At 34.9% G+C, this 27376-nt stretch overlaps 1 protein-coding gene across 1 annotated transcript in view; it reads left to right on the forward strand.

Annotated features, from left to right (window-relative positions):
• Positions 1 to 23302, forward strand: part of LOC124619644 (beta-galactosidase-1-like protein 2) — a 93489-nt gene extending 70187 nt beyond the window's left edge. The window contains exons 6-12 of the mRNA XM_047146172.1: positions 2762 to 2914; positions 4076 to 4222; positions 6870 to 7057; positions 9213 to 9460; positions 10242 to 10454; positions 21976 to 22198; positions 23166 to 23302. Coding sequence (XP_047002128.1) covers positions 2762 to 2914; positions 4076 to 4222; positions 6870 to 7057; positions 9213 to 9460; positions 10242 to 10454; positions 21976 to 22198; positions 23166 to 23234 — 1241 coding nt within the window. The 3' untranslated portion in view covers positions 23235 to 23302. The remainder of the gene's footprint in view (positions 1 to 2761; positions 2915 to 4075; positions 4223 to 6869; positions 7058 to 9212; positions 9461 to 10241; positions 10455 to 21975; positions 22199 to 23165) is intronic.
• The last annotated feature ends 4074 nt before the right edge of the window (positions 23303 to 27376 follow it).

Genomic DNA, 27376 nt, shown 5'->3' on the forward strand with positions numbered 1-27376 from the left:
CTGTGGTATCTGAATCCTTCCCACAAACACCAGCTTTTCTGAACTGTGCAGATGGGAACTCTCCCTGCAATATATCCTATGTTGCCGTAATCCTCCTGGCCTCAACCTTCATTAATCATTGTCCATACTCATCTAACCCCTCTTCTGTTCCTGTTCCATCACTATACAGCTCTCTATTCCACTAACACACACTCAGTCTTTTTACTTCTCTCCTTTTCTGCTACCACCCTGCTGCTCCCCACCCCATACCCCCACCTCCCCATCTAGCCTCCTGATTGCATCTAGCTGCACTACGCTCTCTCCACCTTTTCCCTGTACCCTCCTCTCCCCAGCCTCCTCCATACCCCCACTACCCCTACTACCTACCAGCAGACAGGGGTAGCATTGTCTAGGTGGTGAGGTGGTGCAGTGGATAATGTTTTGGGTTAGCACGCAAAAGATCAAGGGTTCATTTCTGGGTCGAGACATATTTACTTTTATTTGCCAGTTTCATTCTGCCACATAAACCTTTTCTTAAGCAACATCATCCAACATTTACATAGTACATCCCTAACAAAATTTAGTGGATCTGAACATGGCAAAATTAAAATTTGGTACTCATCAATGGGGCTATTGGGGGAAGGTGCATAAAAAAAATGTTTGGAATCTTTTAGCTGCAGTGGTGTGAAAATATTCGCTTCTATGATGAAAACAATTGTAATCCCATTGCTGTGTTCATAGTATGTAAGTGCAAATGTTTTATAAAAGATCTGCTGTAATTGCTGTATGACAGTTAAGATGCCAGATACCATACCATGCAGGCTACATTTAGCAAATAAAAACAAATTCGCCTCAATTCAGAATCAAACCCTATATCTCTGGCATGCTAACCCAAAACACTACCCACTGCATCAACTGCACAGCAATGTTCATACCTTCTGACAGAGGTGGTTACCATACATGTGTTTACAGTGTTGCCAGATTGCCAATCTTTGATGTCCATTTACTGCTGGATATATGCACAGGATGAAATTTTAGACAAACATTTTTGTATTGTTAGTATGTGAGGAATCGTGTTGTGATGTCCAAGTGCTCAAATATTCTTCAGCCTATATATATACAAATGTGTTTTACTTGTCACAGCCCACCTTGTAGATTTTCAAGGAAATGCTGACTTCCATAACTACAATAACTGAAAAAGCACAGCTCTATATACTCGGCGAACAAAAGGAAGAAACACTCAAAGGCATAAATTTACACAAGACTTCCAGTCAACATCAGAAAGCTAGAAGATGAAAACAAATTTACAGCAGAATTTTAAAAATTTCTACTCAAACAATGTTTCTACTTTGTAAATGACTATTTAGGCCAATAAAGATTTCTGGGAATGTTTGTATTAAGGCAAAACTGAAAATACTGTCTCTCACCCCTAAACCTTTTTTTATTTGCATTAGTAAGGGACAGCTGTTATGTGATGAAAAATCTCCACCTAATTAATGTAATGTATAGAAGGAATTGCTATCTAGGGAGGACAAAAGTAAAGCCCTATGGAAAACAGACTATGGAGTTATAACACCATAAGCATAGATGTATATAAAGTTGATTTACTATGTATTTTATGAATCTGTATTATTTGGTGTTACCATGTACCGTATGATCTTGCATTATTCTGTGTTACTACGAATTGTCAAACATTTATAGTTTCCTATGAATTTGCATGTACATCTGGGCAACATCCACACAATATTTGTTGTCTATGGATGGAAAAAAAACAAGTAGCACAAAATGCTTCAGGAACATTAGTTTGTAGAAAACTGGAGGTGTTAAAGTATCTTAAAAATCTCATATTTCGACTGTCAAGATCTGCTGATAAATAATTCCTTATTTACTACTAGTTTCAATCTTCAGACTATCTTCTGGTACCAAAATTATTTACAGCAGCCTACATGGCAACATTGCCGAGCTGTGAAATAAAATAAAAGCTGTTCTGCATTCCTAGTATGCAGAGCACCTCCACTCAAGAAGTTGAAACACAATCATAATATTACTTGAAGATTAACTGGGGATGACAGCATGAATAATTTGTGAATAAATACCTGGCAATATGTGCAAGTGCCAGAAAACTGATATACAATTCATCAACTGAAAGTGTTTCAATCCTGTCCATGGCAACTGTAAACAAAGTGTAAAGGGTGAAGATTATTCACGAGATGACAACAGAAGCGTCCTTGAAAAGGAGAGTGTAGTGTAAGAATCACTGGAATAAATGTTTTATGAACAAGACTAATATGTTTTAACAATACCACTCAGTAAAACTATAAATGTTTGACAATTCAAATGGCTGTATTTTTTGTAATACTGGTACAGGAACATTCACCATGTACTGCGTTCATCACTAGCACTTTCCATCATCTAGCACGGACATTTTAATCCTGTGATCATATGACGATCTGTCAACAAACACATAAACAAGACTGAAAATGTAGCTGAGCTTTTAGGCTGCGGTGCCCAGGCAACATATATGGCTCGGATAACACAGTCATGCATTTACATGTGATTTTGTTCATCAGTTCAGCATAAGGACATTGACTGAAAGTTCAGTAATGTTTTCAGTCTCATTTATGTGCCTGCTGACTGCTCAAGCCTCCACTAAATGGTGAGTGGTTCCTTCTGTTGCTTCCATTATTTGTATTCCACCCACAGATTTCAAGCATCATATTAACCCTAAAAGCAAATACAGTGTTTTTAAGCAAAGCAGATTATTAATTCTTTGTGCTAATAGTGTTGCAGACAGCAAATTTCCAGGACAACCCAGAGGGTCAGCTTGACAGGCTGAAGGAGTTACAGCCAGATAAACCATCAATGGTCATGGAATACTGGTCAGGATGGTATGACCACTGGATGCAAGGCAGTCACTCAACTACATCAGTAGAAAGTATGTGTTCAAAATAAACCAATAACATGTGTTAGTTCACTGCTCATTTGTTTCTGATAAGAATGCTGCATGTTCTAACACTTAAACAACTTGTTAATAGGTGACATGAAATTATTTTCTATTCTCAGGTGAAAAATTGTAACATACTTGCTGAACGATTTCTTAGAGTTTCAAGTTTAGCTGTAGAATAATTGAAATGTAAAACTATCAATCCAAAGATTAGTTTGAACACCAAAGTGCTTTAGTAGACATGACCCAGCCAGTTATGGTGGAGGTGGGGAGGGCGGCGGGAGGGGGGGTTCACCTACAGTTTCACTTTAACATGTACTCCAAACCATGGTGCAATTCAACATTGTCAGAGATGAAAGTAGTGACTTCAGTGAGGGATAAAAACAGTGATAATAAATAGGTGACAAAATGCATAACAAATAAGATTAATGTATAGCCATTGGTCATGAAAGCTAATGATTCATATTTAATTTAAATGCGTTGGAAATGTGAGATTGACTGAAAATAAATTATGGAAAATAGATGGCCCTAATATTGCCAGTAGTGATAGTATCAGTTATTCACTGGTTGATGGTCAGTGTTGTTACATAGTTGCTGTAATCTAAAGCATTGAATTTGCACCAAAGCAACAGTGGAGAAGAGAGCTAAAAAGAGCATGCAGAATTGCAAAGGATAATCCTTGGGATAAGCAGGAATCACTATAATGCTTTTGAAGCCAATGGCCAAATGTTGTCATACATTTGAACACTGCCTGATATATGCAGTACTGGTCAGTGCAGGTTTTGAACATGATTAAATTAATATATCTTTTTTATTTCTGAGTTTTGGTTGGCATCTTTGGCAGACAGCTTACTTTTGGGAATTTAGTCTGCATTGAAATCCCATTTTCACGCAAAATACTTTGACAATTGATGTAGTCATCCCCATCAGACACTTATAGGAAGTCTTATGTCTGTGCATATTGCCTTGACCAGCTTGGATGCCAGAACACATGTTTGGAGTTGTAGCCAGTGCCAGGGATCACTTTTTGATTCCTAGAAGAACAACTAATTCCATTATATTTCAAACACACTGTACAATGAACTAGTATAATTAAAATTACTTTTCTATGTGGCACCTATCTAAAACATTGTTTTTTTTTTTATTAAAAAGCTTTCCGTGATGTCCTGGAGAGGATCATTACATATCCTGCATCCTTCAACCTCTACATGTTCCATGGAGGCACAAGCTTTGGATTCATGAATGGAGCAAATATTGGTTCTTCATTCCCTACCTATAGTCCAGATGTTAGCAGCTATGGTATGTATGAATCTTTCTTTTTTACACTTAGATATTTTATTATATAAAATAACAGTACAATGAAAATAAATATGTTTTCATTATCCAAAATTTAATATTAACAAAAATAATCATTTTCTGAAAACATGATGTAATTGGATAAATAAAAAATCTACTTACCAAGTGGTGTCAGGAGAAAACATACATAAAGTTTAAGAAAATGTGCAAACTTTCAGAGCCAGTGCTTCCTCTTCTGGCAGAAGGGTTGAAGGGGAAGGAAGAGTGATGAAAGAAGAGGACTGATGAGGTTTAGAAAATGGGAAGAGTTTGGTGAAATCACCCAGGAACTTGGGTCAGGAGAGACTTACCAGATGGGGTTCTCATCCCTGAAAAGTGGACTAACGGTTCTCATTCCTGAAGAGTGGACTAATGGAAGCTTATGGGAGTGGTCTTGCAAGAACAGAGGATATGTTAGATGTGTGGTGTTGACCTATTTAGTTCAGAAGGAACTGGTGTTAAGAGGAGGATCCAAATTGCAGAGTTTCTGAAACAGCTGTTGAATCAACTGATGTTATGGTTTACACTTCACATCTACACCAAGGAACCCTGTAGACATTATGAAATTACATTGTGAAAACATAAGTCATTCCTTGGTTTGTTTATTAGAACATAACGCACAAAACACACAGGTGAATTACAATTTCATTGCTTTGAAAGATATAAAGTTAACACTAGTTAGTCCTAATTATAACAGTGCAATTATATGAACATTGTTCTGCCTTGCAGCTTCTGACTGCAGATACTTTCTGGCATCTGATCTGCATTAACTCTATTTCCATCTAGCTAGTTAGTTGCCTTGTCATATGAGCTGAACTGAAAATAAGCCACTGGTGTCCAAATTTTGTAAGCAGTTTCCTGTGACAACAGTAGTAGTGCAAATTCTCTGAATAAATCAGGACTGTGGAAATTCCTAAAGAGTACAAAAATGTTTCATACTTTCATTAATTTTATAGTTTCATTTCTCATATTTTGGGGGTTAAACAACTAAATTAATGTCATCTAGAGATGTTTGATAATGAGACGTGATTTTTGTAATGAGAGCATTAGGTTATGGTATAGTGCATGTTTCTGTGTCAAAAAATTTGTCTTCTGATGCAGGATATATCTTCACAAGCTATAAAGATGCAGGTAGTAGATTCAAACTTGAACAAGCTGAGCATGCTGAACAGTTTGTATATAATAACAGAACTGCAGCTCTATAACCTACGATGACATCTCCAGCATTAGAAGACAAAACAATAGACACAGAAACATATCTTAGATCATGGGCTAATGTCCATATAACAAAAATCATCAAGGATGTTAACACTATCCACAAAAGCCTACAAAGAAAGAAACATTCAGTCACATTCAATCAGTAAGCAGAGGTAGTTATGGGTAAACCATTTTCTTGATGTTAAGTATAATGGACTTCAGAATACCTTGATCCTGTAATGGCTGTACTTGTAGTTTTTTTATGTGCTACTGTAGCTGGTTAGTATCAGAACTGGTGTCAAGAGAGGAATTGACATAAAATTGAAATCAACACGAGGATCAATTAAAATTTGACTGTTAAAACAACTAGTGGGTCTTGTGATTGATACTCATGAGGACAGTTATGTCAGTCTAATAACATACTGACACTCAGGCATATGGGCTCCCTCCCTCCCCCTCCCCCCATACCTCTCTCCACTCCCAAAGAAGAAGTAGTGTCCGTAGTGCACGCCAATTGCACTAACTGTCCAGTGCATAGTATCTTCCCATGCTAAGACTTTAGGCCTCTGTTCCCTATAGAGGATTACATCATGAATTTGATATAACCAGCCAGTAATAAATGAACAGTTGTTTTTCATCTCTGATTTATTCCCAAAGCAACCAGTTTTAACATTCCTTTATGCCATCATCAGGTTCTCTATGTAAAATAGTGGATGAGCTTATACTGCCAGACAAAATATGATGTGAAAGCAAACCAGTATATGTAACATGGCTAGACACTCATAAAGAATTTGGGCAAAATTTTGAATTTGAGTATCACTACCTATTTCCAGACTAAGCAGATCCAACAGTATTTCATTTTTCACCAAATGGTGATGGCATTTTACAATAATGAAACACATTTCAAATTTGTTGACCTCCTTTGGAGAAATGTTAATACCACAATGCAGACTTTCATTCCCTTGAGTGTCCACTGTGTATGAATACTATCAGTCACTTGACAGACTTGGACATCTTATTGCTCAATACGTTACCATCCACAGGCAGAGAAAAAACAATCTCACGCAACGTGGTAGGCTATAGCACACAGTTATTATGCACACCTCATTACAAAAGTCCTTGCTGAGTGATTTCTGAAAGTAGAAAAAGAACCTGCACATATTAAGCAGTTGATCAGTGTTAGTGATCAGATGGAATTTTCTTCTCAGCTGTATAAGTAGTGTGCTTATTTTCTAACAGGTGATTTTACTAGCATGTTAATGTTTCATTCAAGAATGTTCGAATGTCATAAATCTGTCAGAAACTAGAAACTGTTATCTGAATATACATGCTGGTGATTGTAGCTTCTAATACATGGCACTACCTATGAAGTCATGAGCAAAGAAATTTTACAGCATTTATTATTTGATTTCAGATTATGATGCACCACTTTCTGAGGCTGGTGATTACACAGATAAATACACAGCAGTGCAAGAGCTTTTGGAGCAATATGCACCCCAGAAATTCCTCAAAGCAGAAGCTCCAAAAGAGAGTGATAAACTGGCATATGCTGATGTTCCACTTGTTGGACAGTTGAGTTTGGATGAATTAGCTGCACAAGTGGTAATCTTATCTGCTTTTACTTTTGTCATTATCTTAAATGTAGCCTCAGATGAAAGAAATACAGCAACCAATTTTAATATCATTAACCCTCCATCAAATATGTGTGCTGGATTTAGTATCTTGCTAAGGCATTACTGTCACAATAGTTAAATTAAATAAAAAGAAAGAAAAAAAAGATAAAATGTATCATATTTCACATTACCACTCAGTCCTAAGTTTTCATAGTACAGCAGAATATGCAATCATTAACTAACTTTTTGGACTAAGAATATTATATCTTTGATAGGAAAAAATGATGAAAGGTAGCCAATGAGTCACTGCTACTTGGTGTGTAGACACATATACTATTATACTGCTTTAACTAATTTAGAGGGACTTTTCTCTAGTTTAAATACACAGTCTTCCACTTATAACCTCACACCACGGCAATGATGACACTGATCAGTTACAATTGGCATCTGGTAACTGGGAAGGGGTAAGGAGGACATTTGGAGGCAATGGGAGGCAGTTGAGAGGAAAACAGGAACATTTGGGGGACCACAGTAAAACAAAGAGTAAGAAAGTGACAATTACAAAACTGAGTGGGGGTGGGGGAAGAATTTTATACATATAGAAGTTGCAAAGATTGTGTTGCTCATATGGGAGATGTTTCATCAATAAGCACCTCTCAAATTGCCCTGTAAATGCACATTTTGAAGAAAACAGTGGTCAGACTACTGGTGGAGGAGCCATTAGACCCATATCAAAACAATCGCAAGAACTGAGGCCAAAGAAGGTTCATCAATAAGCACCTCTCAATGTCTCTGTAAAATACACACTTGAAAGAATGCAGTGTTGAGAGACTTAAGGGTGTAATTCCAGGTGACATTAATGTTATATTCAGTGGGTCTTTTTTTTAACTTTTCCAGTATATAGACAACTATAATAATGTCTGAAATCATTTAAGTTACATAAAGGCTTAGTAGGAAGTAGGAGTTGAAGAATGCTGTCTTTCAAAGCAGTTGCATCTCTCCTAATATATGTATACATTATATATAAAATAATCTAGAAGTAATTCTTATAATACTGTCTATGTGAGTAGATTAGATGTATTCTCATTTTGTTGGTGGTATACTTTACACAAGTTTCTCACAGTGGCTGCTTCTACCTGTTAATGCATAATTTTACTTGTACTACATCTCTGAAGCATCTCCTTTGTGAGAGGATTTACAATACACAATGAGTAAATGAACAAATGAATTTCCTAAATCACCAAGCAAGTTCCATGGGTTTCCTTATGCAAAGCCAAGAGGTTTATTTCCCAAGTGTTTCTTTTCAGATACAGATGTATGTGCAAAAGCACAATGATATGCTGCATATAAATTAAATTAATTTATCTCTGTGAGACTGCATTACTTACCTGGAAAGGTAATGAACTGTGACAACTAAACAACACTGTTAATAAACACATAATCCTCACCAGCTGTCTGTTGATGCCCCAAGTGAACCATACAACTCAGTAGACCTACGTACAGGAAAACAAATGAATAGAAATTTTAATTTTTATCTTTAGCATGTACATGCATAGTTATATCTTTAGCACAGTCTTCTGAAAGCTTTTGCACTAAGCGCTGGAATACAACCAAAAATCAAGATTACACATTGTATTAATTCATTTTACAAGAAAGAAACTAGTTTTTAATCCATCAACCATGTTTTTTCCTTGATAAAAGCAACAACTTCTGCTTTTTTGTGGTGACAGAACTATTGACCTGTTCTTACCTTTAGGCAGTAAAAATTTAGTACTGCTGATTAGCACATTAAAGGTTTTTTCAAGTGGATTCTCCTTTTGTGTAGCAGATATGCCAACAATAATGGTAAATTATACAATTTATTTAGTAAAACAGGAAGAACATAGTAAAACTATTCATCATAATGTCAAGATAAATATACATTGATATAGTTTGTGCAGAAATGAAGCCCATTGCCTCCAATTGTGAGCTGGAAACACTGTAGTGGAAATTTCTGGAAGGAACATGACTGTGGGAGTTTGCACTTGGGTGGCTGTGTGGTTGTGTGTGAGGTAGTGGATGACTGTATAATTTATGATTTTTTTTATTACAAATATATACCAGAATTCTTTTGCAAGTGATACCAGATATATTGATGTTTTTAGGATTCTGGGGATCGTGTTGATGCAACTGATGTTATGCCTATGGAACTTCTTGACATCAACAATGGCAGTGGACAAAGTTATGGTTTTGTGCTTTACCGAAAGAGTGGTGTAACAATTGGAGAGAGCTCAGTGTTACAAATTATTGGTAATGTCCGAGATCTTGCAGTAGTTCTTGTTGATGGAGAAAGTAAAACTGAACCGCTGACGTCAACTGATCAGTTGAACAACTTTGGTTTTTGGGAGCAAAGGTAATGAATACTATTTGTTCACTCTAAGAAGAAGACTCCTAGTCCAGTGACCAATGGGAGCAGTTTTTTCAATAGAATTCAAGTGGTCTTGGTCAGTTCTGCAAGCTTTCTTAGTGTAGCCAGTCTGTCACCCTTAGCTACCATATGATGCTGTGTTCATTTTGTCTATGTACATGCTCATATACCAGAGGAGCAGACATAACGTGCAGAGTTAAATGTCACAGAAACAATGTATGGAATTCAGTTTGAAATAGTAAACTTTTGTTGATATCTTTGTTGGACATATTGTCTGCACACAGTATGGACAGCTAAGGTTGGTAGCAACCAGAAACTAGAGATATTGGATTGAAGTCATACACCATCTTCTGACTTCTATCTAAGCAATGACTCCCAAAGCCAATGCACAATCAGTCTTCTTAGAGTGGACAGTTAACACTTAAACCTTTGTCACTCTCAAAATGAAAACATTTTCATCTATTTGACAACATTTATTAACATAAGGGCTTAATTTTTATGTGCAGTCATTCTTTTGTGACCAAGTAAAATCCATTCAGTTCTTCTTTGATCACACATTTTTTAACTTTTCAATAGAGTTTCGCTGAGTTTCCTATACATATCAGCATTGCATGTCTTTTAAGTACTGAAAGTTAATCTGCCTGGCATTCTTAAAAGGCTGGTTAATCTGTCTAATAATTATTTTTTCATTATAAAAATATCATCACAAAATCACATGATTTTGTCATCATTGTTTAAATAATATTCCTACCTGAAATCCTTACAGTAACGCCAGCACAACGCTGAGTGCAGATGCCAGTGCATCACACACACTGGACATCCTAGTTGAGAACTGGGGACGCAATAACTATGGAAGCCTTAACAGTGGTGCTTTTGATCAGAAGAAAGGAATTGTGTCAGGACCTGTACTGATTGATGGGACAGCTCTCTCAGACTGGCAAATATTTGCTCTTCAGTTCAAGAAGAAATGGCTTCAGAGGTGAGTCTAAAAGTGACTGCACTTTCATGGAATATATGCTATCACAAAACTCAGCTGTTGGACACAGAAGATAATCACATGTCCATATAAATGGAGTTTTAAAAAAAACCAAAAGTTGTGAAGTTATTATTGTGAAATTGAGTTTCTATAACTTTTCAGTAGTAATAATTAAATAATTGTATAAACTTTTTAGTAGATAAAATATTTTTTAGGCTAATATCTGTGTCCAGTGATTAACACTGAATGAAATTAAGCTTAATGAGAATATCAGACAGGTAGATACTAGAGATGTTAAAATACCACAAGATTCTTGTAAAAGTCCAGTGAAAAATAATGTTAGTATGTCACAAAATTCCCATAAAAGCACAGTGAAAAATAATATTAGTATATTGCATCAGAATTCCAGAGGATTAAAAAAAATGTATTTGAGCTTCTTGTTTGTTTAGAAGATTTAGAAACTGAGGGTGGAATGAACGTAAGGTACTATGCCTGCCTGAACATCATTTAGTCACAGATATGCAAAAGGTAAATGTATGTGGGTATAAGCCTTCAGCACATGTAGCTAGAGACATCATTGAGAGAGAAGAAGTTGTGATATATGTTAATATTTATAATGGTGAGAAAAATTTAGTAATTAAAAAATTTTGTGTAGAGCAACATATAGAAGCATGTGCCTGTGAGCTTAAAGTAAATAATGATGCTTTTGTAATTGTAGATGTGTATAGGTCCCCATTGGGAAATTTTCAGCTTTTTTTGAGAAACTTGGATTCTTTGTTGTGCTATCTGTCAGACAGAGGGGAGAAAATTATTGTCTGTGGGGATACCAGTGTAGATTTTCTGAAAGCGTCTGACAGAAAGCTTTACCTTGCAGCATTACTTTTAGCATCAGCATCAGCATAGCATTACATTTCAGCTTTTTTTGAAAAACTTGGATTCTTTGTTGTGCTATCTGTCAGACAGAGGGGAGAAAATTATTGTCTGTGGGAATACCAGTGTAGATTTTCTGAAAGCGTCTGATAGAAAGTTTTACCTTGCAGCATTACTTGGTTCTTTCAATTTGCCATCAGTTATTGATTTTTCTGCTAGGGTGGTAGAGGGAAGCAGCAAATTGATAGAAAATGTTTTCATAGACCACAATAAATTTAATCAGGTAAAAACTTTTCCTGTGAAGAATGGTCTGTCTGATCATGATGCACAGCTAGTTACAGTATATGACATAGCTCCTTACAGTAATGCAAAACAGTCCACCAAAATATAGTGTGTTCAATTAAAGATTTAACAATTGCAGATTTTAGGAAGATCTTACAACAGTTAGACTGGGATGAAGTGTACAGGGAACCTGATGGTAATTTAAAATGTAACCTATTTCATGATACCTGTATGAGTATATTTGAAAACAGTTTCCCTAAGAAAGCAGTGAAATACAATTGTAAGAAACCATTTAAAAAGCCATGGCTTACTAAAGGAATAAAAATATTTTGTGAATGGAAAATGGAAGTGTATCTTATAGTTAGAAGGAGTATGACTGAGAAACAGTGAAACATTAAAAAATTATGTCTGAGATTAGCACCTCTGATAATAAAATTAAAACAAGTTGGGATATTGTTAAAAGGGAAACAGGGCAACCGAGATGACAGAAAGACTGCATTTCTTTCAAACTCAATGATAAGTCTATTAACAGAAAGTCAGAAGTAGAAAATATTTTTAGTAATAATTTTTTAAGTGTTGTAGAGAGAATAGCATCCAGCCAGTCATTAGAAAATGCAAGGCTATACATGGATGAGGCAATACCTATGCAATTTGATAAAACTGAAATTCAACCCACCTTTCCTACTGAAATTAGGAAAATAATAAATTCACTCAAAAGTAAAATCTTGCATGGAATTGTTGGCATTTTGAACAGAGTACTAAAAGCTCATTCCAAACAGATAAGTAGGATTCTCAGCCACATATGTAGTAGCTCACCAAAACAGGGCATTTTTTCAGATAGAGTGAAATATGATATTGTTGAACCATTGGATAAAAAAGGGAATAGGTCTGATGCTAGCAACTGCCACCCAATCTCACTTCTGGAAAAAGTAATGTGTTCAAGAGTAGCATCGCATACTTGTAAAAATGAAGTACTAACAAAATGTCAATTTGGTTTTCAGAAAGGCTTTTCAACAGAAAATGCTATATATGCTTTCACTGATCAAATATTAAATGCATTGAATAACTGAACATCACCCATTGGGATATTTTGTGATCTGTCAAAGGCTTTTGATTGTGTGAATCATGAAATTCTTCTAGATAATCTTAAGTATTGTGGTATGAGTGGGACAGTGCACAAATGGTTTAATTCATACTTAACTGGAAGAATGCAGAAGGTTGAAATTAACAGTACAGATAGTCTGCAAAAACCAGGAGAGTTTCATAATTGGGCAGATAACAAGAATGGTGTCCCACAGGGTTCAGTCTTATTGCAATTCAGTCTTATTCTTCTTAAAATATATTAATGACTTACTGCTCTGTATTTATGAAGATGCAAAGCTAGTTCTTTTTGCTGATGATACAGGTACAGTAATCACACTGAAGAAGCAGGAATCAGAGGAGAAAATTTCAAATAATGCCTTTCAGAAAATTATTAAGTGGTTCTCTGCAAATGGACTCTCACAAAATTTTGAGAAAATACAGTTTATACAATTCTGTACAGTAAACGGCAAAACACCATTGATAAATATAGACTATGTATGGAAGTCTGTTGCTAAGGCAGAATACTCAAAATTTCTGGGTGTGTGCACTGATGAGAAATTGATTTGGAAGAAATGCGTCGATGATCTGCTGAAATGGTTAGGTTCAGCTACTTATGCTGTTGGGGTTATTGCAAATTTTTGGTGATAAACATATCAGTAAAGTAGCTTACTATGCCTATTTTCATTCACCGCTTTCACATGGCATCATATTTTAGGGCAATTCGTCATTAAGAGAGAAAGTATTCATTGCACAAAAGCGTGTAATCAGCATAATAACTGGAGCCTACCCAAGATCACATTGCAGACATTTATTTGAGGAACTCAGGATATTCACAGTATCTTTGTAATACATAAATGAATTATGTTCCCACAAAAACCTTTGGTCACTTGCAAAATAGCATTAAAAGTCTGACAGATAGTGAACCAATATTTAAAAACAAATTAAAAGAATTTCTGAATGACAACTCCTTCTACTCAATAGATGAATTTTTAGATATTAATTAGTAACTGCAAAAAATAAAATAAAATAAAAAATAAATATAAAAAAGTACATTCTGCACCATTACAAAATGTTGTACTCTTGATCTATGGAACAAGTATTAATGTAATGTAATGTATTATATTCTCTGACTTTGTCATGTTGTCAAAGTTGAATTTAAAAGACAGTAAAGTCTTGGAAAAAACAGTGACAAAGTATGAGTGTTTTTGCTGTGATGAGAATTTTTTAATTTTTTCCTGTTTTAAACAACAGTTTCCAAACCAAACACTCAAATTTTTTGTAATCTAAATTCTAGCATGTAGGTTTAATATTAGAAGAAACATTAATTCCTGTACTGTGGCTTATATCATCTTACCTGTCCCTTCAAGAAACAACCTATTTCATTCTGTAATCAGCAAATTAATAATAATAAGAACAGTGCCTATCCTCAGTGTTCTTCAAGAGAGCAAGAAGTAAAGAAAGGTTAGAGGGAACTTGGAAATGGGAGCAAGTTCTTTCAATGATATTGTAATTCTGTGATAAATGCAAAAAGCCTTGGAGGAACAGCTGAACAAAGTGGATAGTGTCTTGAAGAGGGATCATAATATGAACATCACCAGATGTAAAACAATGGTAATGGGATGTAGTCAAATTAAGTAATGTGATGCATAGAAAATTAGATTAGGAAATGAGACATTAGAAGTAGTGGATGAGTTTCACTATTTGGGCAGCATTATCACTGATGACAATCAAAGTAGAGAGGATATCACATACAGTTCGATAAAAACAAGAAAAGAGTTTCCGAAAAATTCAAATTTGTCACATCAAAATAAATCTAAGTGTTTTCAAGTCTTCTCTGAAGATATTTGTCTGGAGTGAAGTGTCATACAGAGGTGGAACATCGGCAATAAACAGTTCAGACAAGAAGAGAATAGCAACTTATGAAATGTGTGTTGCTACAGCAAAATGCTGACAATTACATGCGTAGATCAGATAATTACTGTAGAGGTGCTGAACTGAACCAGGGAGGATATAAATTTAGAGACAATTTGACTAAAAGAAGGGATCAGGTGACAAGACACATCCTGAGAAATCAAGAAATCATCAATTGGGTAATGAAGGGAAGTGTGTGGGGTACAAACTGTGAATATAGATCACAGCTTGATTGCAGTGAGGAGGTTCAAGTGGATATATGTTGTATTTCAATTTCAATTTAATGCTAATAACATATAATTTTACATGCATGTGCAATTTAAATCAAGTATAAAGTTTTTACAATTACAATTTTTTAGTTTACATTATTTCTTATTATATTATAATTCATGAAAAATTCAAGTTATAAGGGCTTTTTTGGATAAGCTACTGCTTCACTCACTTTTTAAAAAAATCCCCTGTCAATACCTTAACTTCTTTTGGTAACAAGTTATTAAAAACAACTCCTTTGACAAAGGGGTTATCACTGTTAAAGTTAATCTTCTGTTAACCATATTAAAGTATTTTCTATGCCTTAGTGTCTTCTTTCACTAGCATTATAGTTTCTAGTATATGCATGACATAAACTATGAGAACATGGTGCCAAATGAATAGGGGTTTGCAAGAAGTTCCTGGTTTTACTTTTGCTATGATCCTCAAGGCTCACTTCTGCAGTATGAAAACCCTTTTCACATTAACAAAACAAACAATGGAAAATCCAGGATGGAATGTTACAATATTATGAGAATAAAAGTCTTTACTCACCATACAGTGGAGATGCTGAATTGCAGGTAGGCACAACAAAAGACTTTCACAATTAATTCGTTGTGCCTATCTGTAACTCAGCATCTACACTACATTGTGAGAAGCAACTTCCCTTTTCATATTAGTTTGGCATGTCCCACCCGACAGTACTATTCCATGAGATAAGAAAGAGTACACTAATCCATAATATATGATCCTTAGGGTTTTGGAATTAAGATATGGTGATAATCTTCTTAATACACATAGAATGGGTGTTGCTTTTTTACAGACATAATCAGCTTGCTGCTTCCATGAAAGTTGATCACCTATGCATAAACCCAAGAATTTACTATCTGTACATGTTTTTGGTAGAATTTCATCAATCACAGTATTTTGCCTGTTTCACTTGGTTTAAAATGAATAATATTATATTTTCTATTTATTTTTTGGGTATCTCTTTCAAAGTGAGCTCTTGTCTTTTCAATAAAGTTATGTATCTCTTCAACTAGGCTGGGGTCACTGTCTGCATAGCAGACACCAGATGTACTGTCTGCATACATTGTGATAAATTGCATATTGTCATGAGAACTTGGTAAATCTTTTACATAGCATATGAATAGGACTAGATCTAAATTGGAGCCCAAAGGAAAACCAAAATGTATATTTCTTATACTTGACCTTCTCGTCTCCAGTATCTCTCCATTAGAGTATACAATCTCCATGCACTGCTGTCTATCCTTTAAGTATGTTTCTAGCACTTGCATGAGTTTTCCAGTGACACCACTGTTTGCAATTTTTGATAAGAACACATCATAATGTTTATTTATTTATTTTATGCATGTTCTCTATTAAAAGCCCCCAAGAGGCCTAGGAATACTCTTGCTGCTTGGGATTCTTCATTCATTTTTTTCAAGTACATGATGGATGAATTGTACTGTTGGTGACATGGTACTTCGACAGATTCTGAAAGTATGATAGAATTCACATAATATGTTAGCATTGTTGTAATGTTCCAGGATTTTTTTTTAATATTATTTCCTCTATCAGTCTGTTGAAAGTTGGGATTAGGACAATGGGTCTGTAGTTCTGAACACTGCTTTCATTTCCTCCGTTTTGTGTATTGGTTTAATTACAGCCAGTTTCAACTTGTCAGGGAACACACCATCTTTGAGAATACAGTTTATTAGATCAACTAGTGGTTTCATTAGTTCGTGGTTGCATTTCTTCAATCGCTATGGAGAAATTTCATCTTATCCTGCTGATATTTTGATTCTGAGGCTATCAATAAGCTGCAGAATGTCAAATGTGCTTACTGCAGGTTCTGTTTGTTGTTGAACTCAAATATACGCTGAATATCCTGTTTCGTAGAGACATCATTTTTGACAGTATCTATGAAGTGATTATTAAAAGTAATGCTGACTAGAAGGAGTTCAGAGATATCGCCATTATTCACAGTTAATTGTGAATTATTAATTTTAGTTTCTGTTTAATTGTTTCTGATTTTATTTACAATTGGCCACCAAGTATTTGAAACATTATCTGGACCTTGTATCTGTTGGATGATTCTTTCTGATTTTAACCTCCTGACTTTTTGGGGTACTTATATTTGTACTGCTTGTAGAGTTCTTTATGTAACTTTGAGTTAGTCAGTCTGCATAAGCTATATATGTTTTCCATTTTTTCTTTCAGATCTTTTGTTTTAAAATCTAATGGCACATGTTTTAATTTTGAAGGAAGATTTTTCTAGATACTCACTTTTTTTAATGACATGGCTCTATTTAAGTGCTCAGTCAGAATTTCTGTGAACATGTTCCATTAATTGTTGACCCCATGGGCAGTCATAACTGATTCTCATGATTCCTGGCTTTGATCAGATTAGATTAGTTTTTCGTTCCATAGGTCTGTGTTGAGGATGTGGAACATGTCACTTTTTAAATTAAAAAAAAACTGATATAACAATACTAATAGTATGAATATATACAATACATCATTTGTTTCTATTAAAAAAATTCGTCAATGGAGTAGAAGGAGTTGGCCACGAGTAAGTCTTTCAGGCTCGTTTTAAACTGATCTTTATTTGTAATTAAATTTTTTATGTTTGCTGGCAAATTATTGAAGATGAGTGCTCCTGAGTAGTGGACCCCTTTTTGAACTAATGTAAGTGCTTTTAAGTCCTTGTGCAGATCATTTTTGTTCGTGGTATTGTATGTATGAATTGAGCTGTTTGTTGGAAAAAGAGATATATTATTTAGGACAAATTTCATTAAGGAGTAAATACACTGAGAGGCAGTAGTTAGTATACCCAGTTCTTTGAAGAGGTTTCTACAAGACGTCCGTGAATTTACTCCACAAATAATACGTATTACACCCTTTTGGATTCTGAAAACTTTTGTTTGACTTGAAGAGTTACCCCAAAATATTATACCATATGACATTATGGAATGAAAGTAGGCAAAGTATCCAAGCTTTTTCACTTTTATGTCGCCTATGTCTGCTAACACTCGAATTGCAAATACAGATTTGTTAAGGCGTTTCTGCAGTTCTGTGTTGTGCTCCTCCCAACTGAATTTATTATCAAGTCGTAATCCCAGGAATTTAAGACCGTCAGCCTCTTCTATCTGCTCTTCTTCATACTTTATGCATATGCTGGGTGGAAACCTCTTACAGGTTCTGAATTGCATATAGTGAGTCTTTTCGAAGATTAATATCAGTGAGAACTGCAGAAACGCCTTAACAAATCTGTATTTGCAATTCGAGTTTTAGCAGACATAGGCGACATAAAAGTGAAAAAGCTTGCATACTTCGCCTACTTTCATTTCATAATGTCACAAGAAAAAGCAATGGCCCTAAGGTGGATCCTTGTGGGACACCACATGTAATTTCTTCCCATTCTGATGATGACTGAAGACTTAATTCACTAGTCCCTTACACTGACACCCTTTGTTTCCTGTTAGCGAGGTATGACTTGAACCATTTTGCAGCACTGCCCGTGACACCATAGAATTCTAATTTATTTAAAAGGATGTTGAGGTTTACACAATTGAATGCCTTTGACAAACTACAGAAAATACCTGCTGCTTGTAACTTGTTATTTAATGAATTAAGTACATTTTAACTGTAGGTGTAAATAGCCTTTTCGATGTTAGAACCCTTCAGAAATCCAAACTGTGTTCTTGATAATATGTTATTTGTGGTCAGATGGTTGAGAAGCTGCCTGTACATTACTTTTTCTAAAATTTTTGAGAATGCTGGCAAAAGTGAAATCGGTCTGTAGTTTGATGGCATCTCTTTATCCCCTTTCTTGAATAGAGGCTTAACATCTGCATATTTCAGCCAGTCAGGAAATGTCCCAGTTATAATTGACTGGTTTAGTAACTTAGAATTGTACTAAACTCACAAGAACATGCCTTAATTAACTTTGTTGGTATTTCGTCGTAACCACTAGAATGCTTTGTTTTTAAAGATTTCATTATGGAAGTTATTTCTTTTGGTGAAGTGAATGACATATTCATGTACCTGAAGCTATTTGTAAAGGCTAGTTTCAGATATTCAAGGGCATTATTTACTGATCCTGACAATCCCATTCTATCAGTAATGGATATAAAGTACTTGTTAAATAGATTTGCCACACTATGCCCATCGGTTACTAATGTGTCATCTACCCTTAGTGCTATTTGCTCCTGTTCCTTTCTGGTTCTACCAGTCTCCTCTTTCACTATATCCCATATTGTTTTTATCTTGTTCCCTGACATTGCTATCTTCTTCTCGTAGTGCATTTGTTTAGATGTCTGAATTACCTTTTTTAATATTTTACAGTATTCCTTGTATTTAGCTAAATCATCAGCATTGGAGCTATTCTTGGTCGACAGATACATTTTCCTTTTTGTCTTACAAGAAATCTTTATTCCTTGTGTGATCCATGGTTTTATTATAGACTTCTGTTTAATTTGAGTAACGTTTAGAGGAAAACAGTTTTCAAACATGGTACTGACATTGTTCATGAATGTATTATATTTTTCATTCATGTCATGAGCACTATAAACATCTTTCCGGTTCATATTTTGAACAGTTTTCTAAAACACTCAATTTTTTGTTGATTGAATACTGTCCTGTACTCAGATTTGGCAGTCTTGATAATCTGCTTAGAATTTACATCTAAAACAAGGAGCTGCATGTCATGATCTGATAGTCCATTTATTACAGGTTTTATGATATGATTTTGTTCCTTTGATTTGTCTATAAAAATGTTATCAATAGCTGTCCTTGAGGATTTAGTGATCCTAGTTGGAAAGTTTACAGCGTGAGTTAGATTGAAAGACAACATTACTAACTGCAGTAAACGTTTACTGGAAGACTGAATTAGAAAATCTGTATTAAACTCACCAGCAATCAAAATTTCTTTGTTTCTTCCTGTTAAATAATCCAAAAGAGCTTCTAGATGATTTATGAATAGATTATAATTTCCTGCAGGTGCTCGGTAAATAGTTACTATTATATAGGATCTGTTATGGAACTCTACTTCTGTTGCACATGCTTCTAGATGCTGCTCTAAACAGAATTTATTAATGTCAATGTTCTTGAATTTTGGCAGTTTTTAATAAATGTGGCAACTCCTCCTCCATCCATATCTACTCTTCAAAAGTCGGAAGCTAGCTTAAATCCTGAAATGTCTAACATATCTATACCAGTGGTCACTTGATGTTCAGAGAGGCAGATTATGTCAATTTGGTTAGATGAATTCATTTCATCGATACAAATGAGTAGTTCATCAACTTTATTTCTGAGTCCCGGAATGTTCTGGTGTAATAAAGATAACTGATACTGCATACTAATGGGATTATAATTGCTTTGGTGAAGATGAACTGGCAGTTTCTGATTACTTTCTGTTAAACATTGTTTAAATGGAGGCTGTATGCTAAAATCTGACTCCTGTTCATCTGTTTTCTCAAACTGAGTGTGTCTGCCAATCTCTCTTAAAACTCGTTTTCTATCCCCCTTCCCTATCCTAAAAAAAGGCATCCCTCTGACACATGGGACCACTGGTATTTTACCACTTGTGACAGTGTCCCCCTTAAGTTTTCTGCAATCAACCCAGACAGTTTTCCCTTCCCTTTCCTATTGAGGTGAAGGCCATGCCTAGTGTAGTCCCACCTATCAATAGGTCTTAGTGTAGCAATGTTGTTTGCAGATAGTATTCACATGTGCTCATATACTTTTCTTGGTTTGAATTTGACATTACATTTTAGCACTAGTGCTGAGAAGTGGCCATTTATGATGTCTGTTGAGATGGTGTGGTCATAATTTGTGATTACATGATCAATTGAACTACTATGTGGTTAGCTATTCTGGTGGGTACTAGTCCAAGAAGCTCTTTAGCCCCATAAGACAGGATACAGACTGTAAAACATATGCTTTCCTGACCATTACGTAAAGTGTTGATGTTCACATCTCCCAGTATGACAAGATTTGCACTTCTACAACCTGACATTAATTTACTTAAAACTCCAACAAGTTATTTCAGGAAAGCATCAATATATCCACAGCGGGATCTATATACACCTATGACATATAAAGGAACACTTCAAAATGTGAGTTTAAGAGCTGCAATTTTGAAATATTTGTCAATCCAGTTATGAACTTACATTTTATTGAGTAGATGGCAACACCACCACATTTATTATGTGTTCTACAGTAGAACATAGCTAGGTTGTAGCCTTCTAATTTGCAATATTGAATGTTGTCCACTGTTTTCTGGTGTTCTGTAACTGTTACTATATGTGGAGATAGACCTGTGATAAATAAATCAAAGGCAACACCACCTCCTTTATTATGTGTTCTACAGCAGAACATAGCTAGGGTGTACCCTTCTAATTTGCAATATGGAATGTTGTCCACTGTTTTCTAGTGTTCTGTAACTATTACTATATGTGGAGATAGACAAGTGCTAAATGATTCAAAGGCATCTCTTGCTGAGCTGCATCAAACAAATCTTCAGACTTAGAGAACAACAGCAAACAACAACAATAATAAATTAATAATATTCATTTATCCAGAATGACTTTACCGTCTTAGATGTTGTCATTTCTTTGTACACTCACATAAATAAAATCATACCACAGATATAGGGGAATATCCTGTATATAAAAACAGATTAAATGTTGTAGCTCAGATATGTTTTAATTAATACCTGTTTTAATTTTTTCTTATGTTGTTTCCTATCATTCATTAAACTGTTAAAGAAATGTCTTCCAGCAGCAAGTGGGCTGCGATCACTAGCTTTTTAGTACTCAGTATTATACAACAATTTTTTCTGGTGTGTGTAGTGTGAGGATGAATGTCTCTATTCATTATGCTGTGTTACTGTATTAAGAACAAACACAGAACTCACAATAAATTATAGCTAATGAAACAATTTGCCTTTTCTTTTCCCTTGGAATGATTTCAATTTCTGTTGGAGATATTATTATGAAAATCTTCTCCCTAAAGATACATGATAATATCCCATAAAATAGAATTACTCTTGTTATTACCTACCAGTTATCCACAAAATATGAAAGGACTCCATCTACATTGGACCACATACAATTTGTTCTAGTTTGACTGGGTGGCAGCCAATTGGAGATTCAGTCAATGGTCCTGTATTGATTCGTGCTACCTTTGATGTGGATTCTGCACCACGTGACACTTTCATTGATATGAGTGACTGGGGGAAAGGATCAGTCTTCATTAATGGTTTCCCCCTTGGTCGCTACTTCAATCTTGGCCCTCAGAGAACATTATATGTGCCTGCTCCATTGCTTGTACAAGGGTCAAATGAGGTAAGTACAAGTGAACTAGTAAAATGTAACAAAATATTGTAAATTGGTAATGCTTAAAATTATATTCTATTATCAAATAGATTTAATTTATTTGGAACATTCTTTATGGGTACTGTAGTGTTCACTAACATTGAGTGGCTATGCAGACTAGATCACTGGGGCCCGAACCACACAATAACCCTGGGTTCAATGTGGGGCAGCAGTGGGCTGACTGCTGTGGCCAGTTGTGGGGTTGTGAACCACTGAGGGCAATGGCGGGACAAAGCCTCTCCATCATTTCTAGGTCCGTGGTTTAATACATACATGCCTACATACATACATACATACATACATACACACAATGGTTTGTGGACAGTAACATTCCTGAAATGGACGTGCATGCCCAGAGTTCTAACCTGAACAAAATGGAACAGCTTTGGGATGAGTTAGAACAACAACTTTGCTCCAGATCCCAGCATTCAACATCACCACCTCCTCCAGTTTCAGCTCTTGAGGAAAAATGGGCTGCCACTCCTCCACAAACATTCAGAGACTTCATTTAAAGTGTCCCCAGCAGAGTTCAAGCCATCACAAAAGTGAAGGGAGGACACACCCCATATTAATGTCCACTAATAAGTGTCCAAGTACTTTTCATCATATAGTTTAGCTTAGGGTAACATTATTGCTTTAGATGAATAAATCTTCCTCTAATTTCTAAAACTGAACTAAAATTAAAATAATTCTTATTTACTCAATAATCTACATAAAATAATAGGATAGCTTTACCTACTGATTCAAATGATATCCTTTATCAAATAGTAATTTGACAGAAGTGAAGACTTTGACACATATAACAGAAAATTTTGTTTAATATTGTCATTCATCTTTGTCATCTTTTAGTGCTTTATTTACTCTACAACAGAGTAGTTTAAAAACGAGTTTGTTACTCATAATAATATACTTACACTGTAAATTTTCTACTTTGCAGATCCTCATATTTGAACTCTACACACCTGCTACAAAAGTGGTCTTCAGTGACTCACCAATTCTAGGCTAAATAGAATAAATTACAATTTGTATAATTTATAAATATAATTGATGAAATAAATCTTTATAGCCAGTAAATGCTTTTTTAGTTATTACTGCAAGAAAAAGATGTGTTTTCATCAGATAAACATACGTAAGTATGGTTTCTAAATTAAGGTCTGACATGAGCTCTAGATTGATTTTCCTGCACTTAATGTATAACAGCTGAACTTGAGCACTACATCTTTGCATTTATCTAAAATACAGCCAAAGTGGAAAATGAGCATGTCCTTTAAAGAGTCTAAAATTCTGAGCACCAACAAATCCAGTTCTGTTCAAAAACTTTGAAAGTTTTCTGATGAAACATGTTTACCACTGGTTCTCATCAAATAGCTTAGTCCTGTATGTTACAAAAACCAATGAAACAAATTAACATGTCTTACAGATATCAGAAGTAGAGATCAATGGAAATATATTGAATGAATTGTGGTTTACTAGTCCCATAACATTTGATTAGAGTACAGGAGACACATCCAGAAATGAATAATACAACTCCATTGATATAAACTTATAGTTAATAAGACAGAGCAGTATTACAACATTTAATACAACTTCATTTTTTTAAACTTATTGTCAATAAGACAGAGCAGTATTTAAATGTTAATGACAGATTTTGCAGAAAAACAGGTACATTTACACAACAAGACAAGTGTTAAGCTAAATTCTGCTCAAATATTCAGTTCATCCTTTATGAAATCTTCAGCTGAGTAGTAGCTTTGCTGAAGTAGAGTATCATTTTCCACTGAATCTAGTTTCATACTCAAAATGTACTTGACTTTTAATTTGGTGTAAATTTTCATTCTTATATAGGAGCTTCTGGGGTAGTCTGAAATGTAAGTTTACACAATAAGCAGGATCTTTATTTCCCATACTTTATGAATGATCAAAACAATTTTCCATGAATAAATCTAAATTGCTTTGTAAAAAAATGATAATATCGTAGATGTATAGGGAGGGTACTGTTAACAACTTCAGGCTTTTAAATAATGGGTAACATGATTTTCTTGTATGTACAAGACACCTGTTTCTAAAGATTATTATCTGTAGTTTCAGTATGCAGAATGTCTTGTCCAAATACCCCCAAAGATGTACCATATAACTGATTGGAAGTAGCGATGGTATGTGATTTTCCATGTGTGCATGTCAGCGGCAGTAGCTAATATTGTATTTGCATTGCAAATGCAAAGATACATAATGTGTTTACTAGATACTCAACATGTTTGCTCCAATATAATTCCCATCTATGTTTAATCCTAAATATTTAGCGTTATCCACTTCTTTCAAATCTTAATTTTATGATAATTTAATTTCCTGGGATTTAGACTCTTTTGTTCTGAACTGAATCAAATGGATTTTTGGGATGTTCAGGTTAATCCATTCAGCTGAAACCATATTTCTAGATGTTTTATTGTACTGATGATACAGACAGGGACATTTTCTGACTCATGATCTTCAGTTAATACAGATGTATTATTGCAAATGAAATTGATGGAGCATTTATATGAATGGATAAGTCATTTGAGGCAAAACAAAAACAAGTAAGTCCTAGAATAGAATTTTGAAGGACACCTTGCGTTACTGTTCTCCATTTGCAAGAATAATCTGTTGCATTTGCAGAGACAATTAATCACTCTTTGTTTTCATTTGCATAAGTATGAAGTAAGCCAATGTAGAATGCTAGCTCAGTCCCATAAGCATGATGTTTATTGATAAAAAATGCATGATTTATTGAGTCAAAGGCTTTTGTGAGGTGACAAAAGATTGCTGCAGCTGTATTGTTATTGTCTAATGATGTTCCAACTTTGTAAACAAAAATATTAATTTGCGTCTATAGTGTTTTTTCCATCTTGGAAGCCAAACTGATTTTTTAAAATTATCTCTTTTTTTCAATAAAATTTTAAATCTGCCTGGCAGCAGCTTTTTAGATACTTTTGACAGGACTGGCAGAAGAGATATGGGATGACAATTTCCCATACCCACTGTTCATCATTTTGTTCAGTTTAACTTCTGTGTTTTCATAGAATATTGTCCTATTCTGCTACATTACAAACTCTGTAATTCACAGTCAAAGCACAAGTAGCAGAAATAATTTCCATGTAGACTATGAATCCTCCTCTAGGGTTCCGAATGGAGTTTTACACTGAAGAGCCAAGGACACTGGTACACCTCCCTAATATTGTGTACAGCCCCTGTGGACATGCAGATGTGCTGCACCCCAACATGGCATGGACTCAACTGATGTCTGAAGTAGTGCTGGAGGGAACTGACACCATGAATCCTGCAGGGCTGTCCATAAATCTGTAAGAATATGATGGGGTGGAGATCTCTTCTGAACAGCATGTGGCAAGGCATCCCAGATACGCATTTCTGCTACAACCAGTTTGGTTGTATTTGATCACAAACCATCAGAATTCAGTATCCAATTGCAAATCATCACAGGCTGACAAATTCTTTCAAAACAAAAGAGAACTTTATTCTCTGAACTACAGTGAGAGCATGACAAATGTAGCAACTTCAGCCATTCACTTCCATAAGCTAAGAATCTGGTATTTTCTGTCTTTAATATTTGTATCAATGACCTTGTGAACTCTCTCAGAGTTTTATCCTGTTATTGATAGCCGACTGTTGGAATCTTGCCTTCCTTCCCAGACTGGACTGCAAGTTTTGAGCACACAGATATCTACAACTGTCATTAAAGTAAACCTTTTGTGACTGGTGTCTATGATGTAGGAAACTATTGAAAAATTGAATGTCATACTTTGTTCAAACATTTACTGATACGCATTGCATTGAACAGGCAATGGTTTACAGTTTGTAAAAACTGTTGAAAAATCATGGTTGCACACAGCTGTATTAATCAATTTATTACACAAACAATTTCAGTCAACACCTCATCTTTAGGTGTACTGGGACACCTATTCACACAGTCAACAGTGCACCTTTAGGTGTACTGGGACATCTATTCACAATGTCACAAAATACTTGAAGTTGTTCTGTTTATGACTGAAATTGATTGTGTAATAAATTGATTAATACTGCTTTGTACAACCATGATCATTCACATTTTAAAAATTCTATCAAATTACATGACAAGCACAGTCTTATAATTAATATTAGATCAAGTCGGATATTATATCGCGCTTGCAAACTCAAATTTTAGACAAATTTTCAATATAATATGTAGGCCTATGCAAAAAAGAAATAAAAGAAAAATCTAAAACCATAACTGTACATATTCACCCAGACTCGGAAACACAATATTCTACAGCACATATACTACACATGATCTATGTAGTGACATGGTCACTGTGCAACCACACAGCTTAAAAGCACAATGTTACAGGGTACATTATTATTCCTAATTGTGATCCAAACACCTACTTAGAATGTAATGCTACAAACAAGCCAGTGCCCTTTGTCACTTATAGCCACTATGGCTTCATATTTAACAGTGGAGTAAGAAACATTTTTAAAAAATTATTTGGAATACATCACAATAATATGTGTGAATGATAAAAGAACATTCTGTCACTATGTTGCAAATTTTTATTTTTATTATTTTTTTTTTTTTTTTTTAATGTGAAAACTTCTAAGTTGTTCAATATTTTGAGTGCACATTATACAGCAGATATCAATGGCTGGATAATTCAGTCCAAAGGTTAGTAAAGGGAAGAGCACACCATCTCCAGTAGGATGGCACCTATTAAAGCATTGTGGTTTTACACTTCCTTCATTAAAAAAATATGTATGCTTGTATTCTGAATAAAACACAAAAAATGAATAAAGAAATAAATACACCAACAAAAGGATCAATGTAGGCCTCCCACATAAACAGCAATTAGTGAATAGAGTAGATATTTAAATGTTTGAATGCAGATGTTGATAAAAATTTGAACCGGAAGACATATGTTTTTGAGCTTCTCCAACAGGTAAGTCAAACATCTGTTTCTTGGCTTGGGAAACAAACAAATCAGTATATAGTATTAAGATATTTTGCATGTTTTGACACATTCATGACTTACGGTATATTTTTCTTGTGTAACTCATCAAAATCCTGGTCATACAAAAATGAGCAAATACACCTACAGGTGTTTTGTTAGTGTCTTAGACATC

This window comes from Schistocerca americana, chromosome 6 (genome assembly GCF_021461395.2).
Source record: "Schistocerca americana isolate TAMUIC-IGC-003095 chromosome 6, iqSchAmer2.1, whole genome shotgun sequence".
NCBI lineage: Eukaryota > Metazoa > Arthropoda > Insecta > Orthoptera > Acrididae > Schistocerca > Schistocerca americana.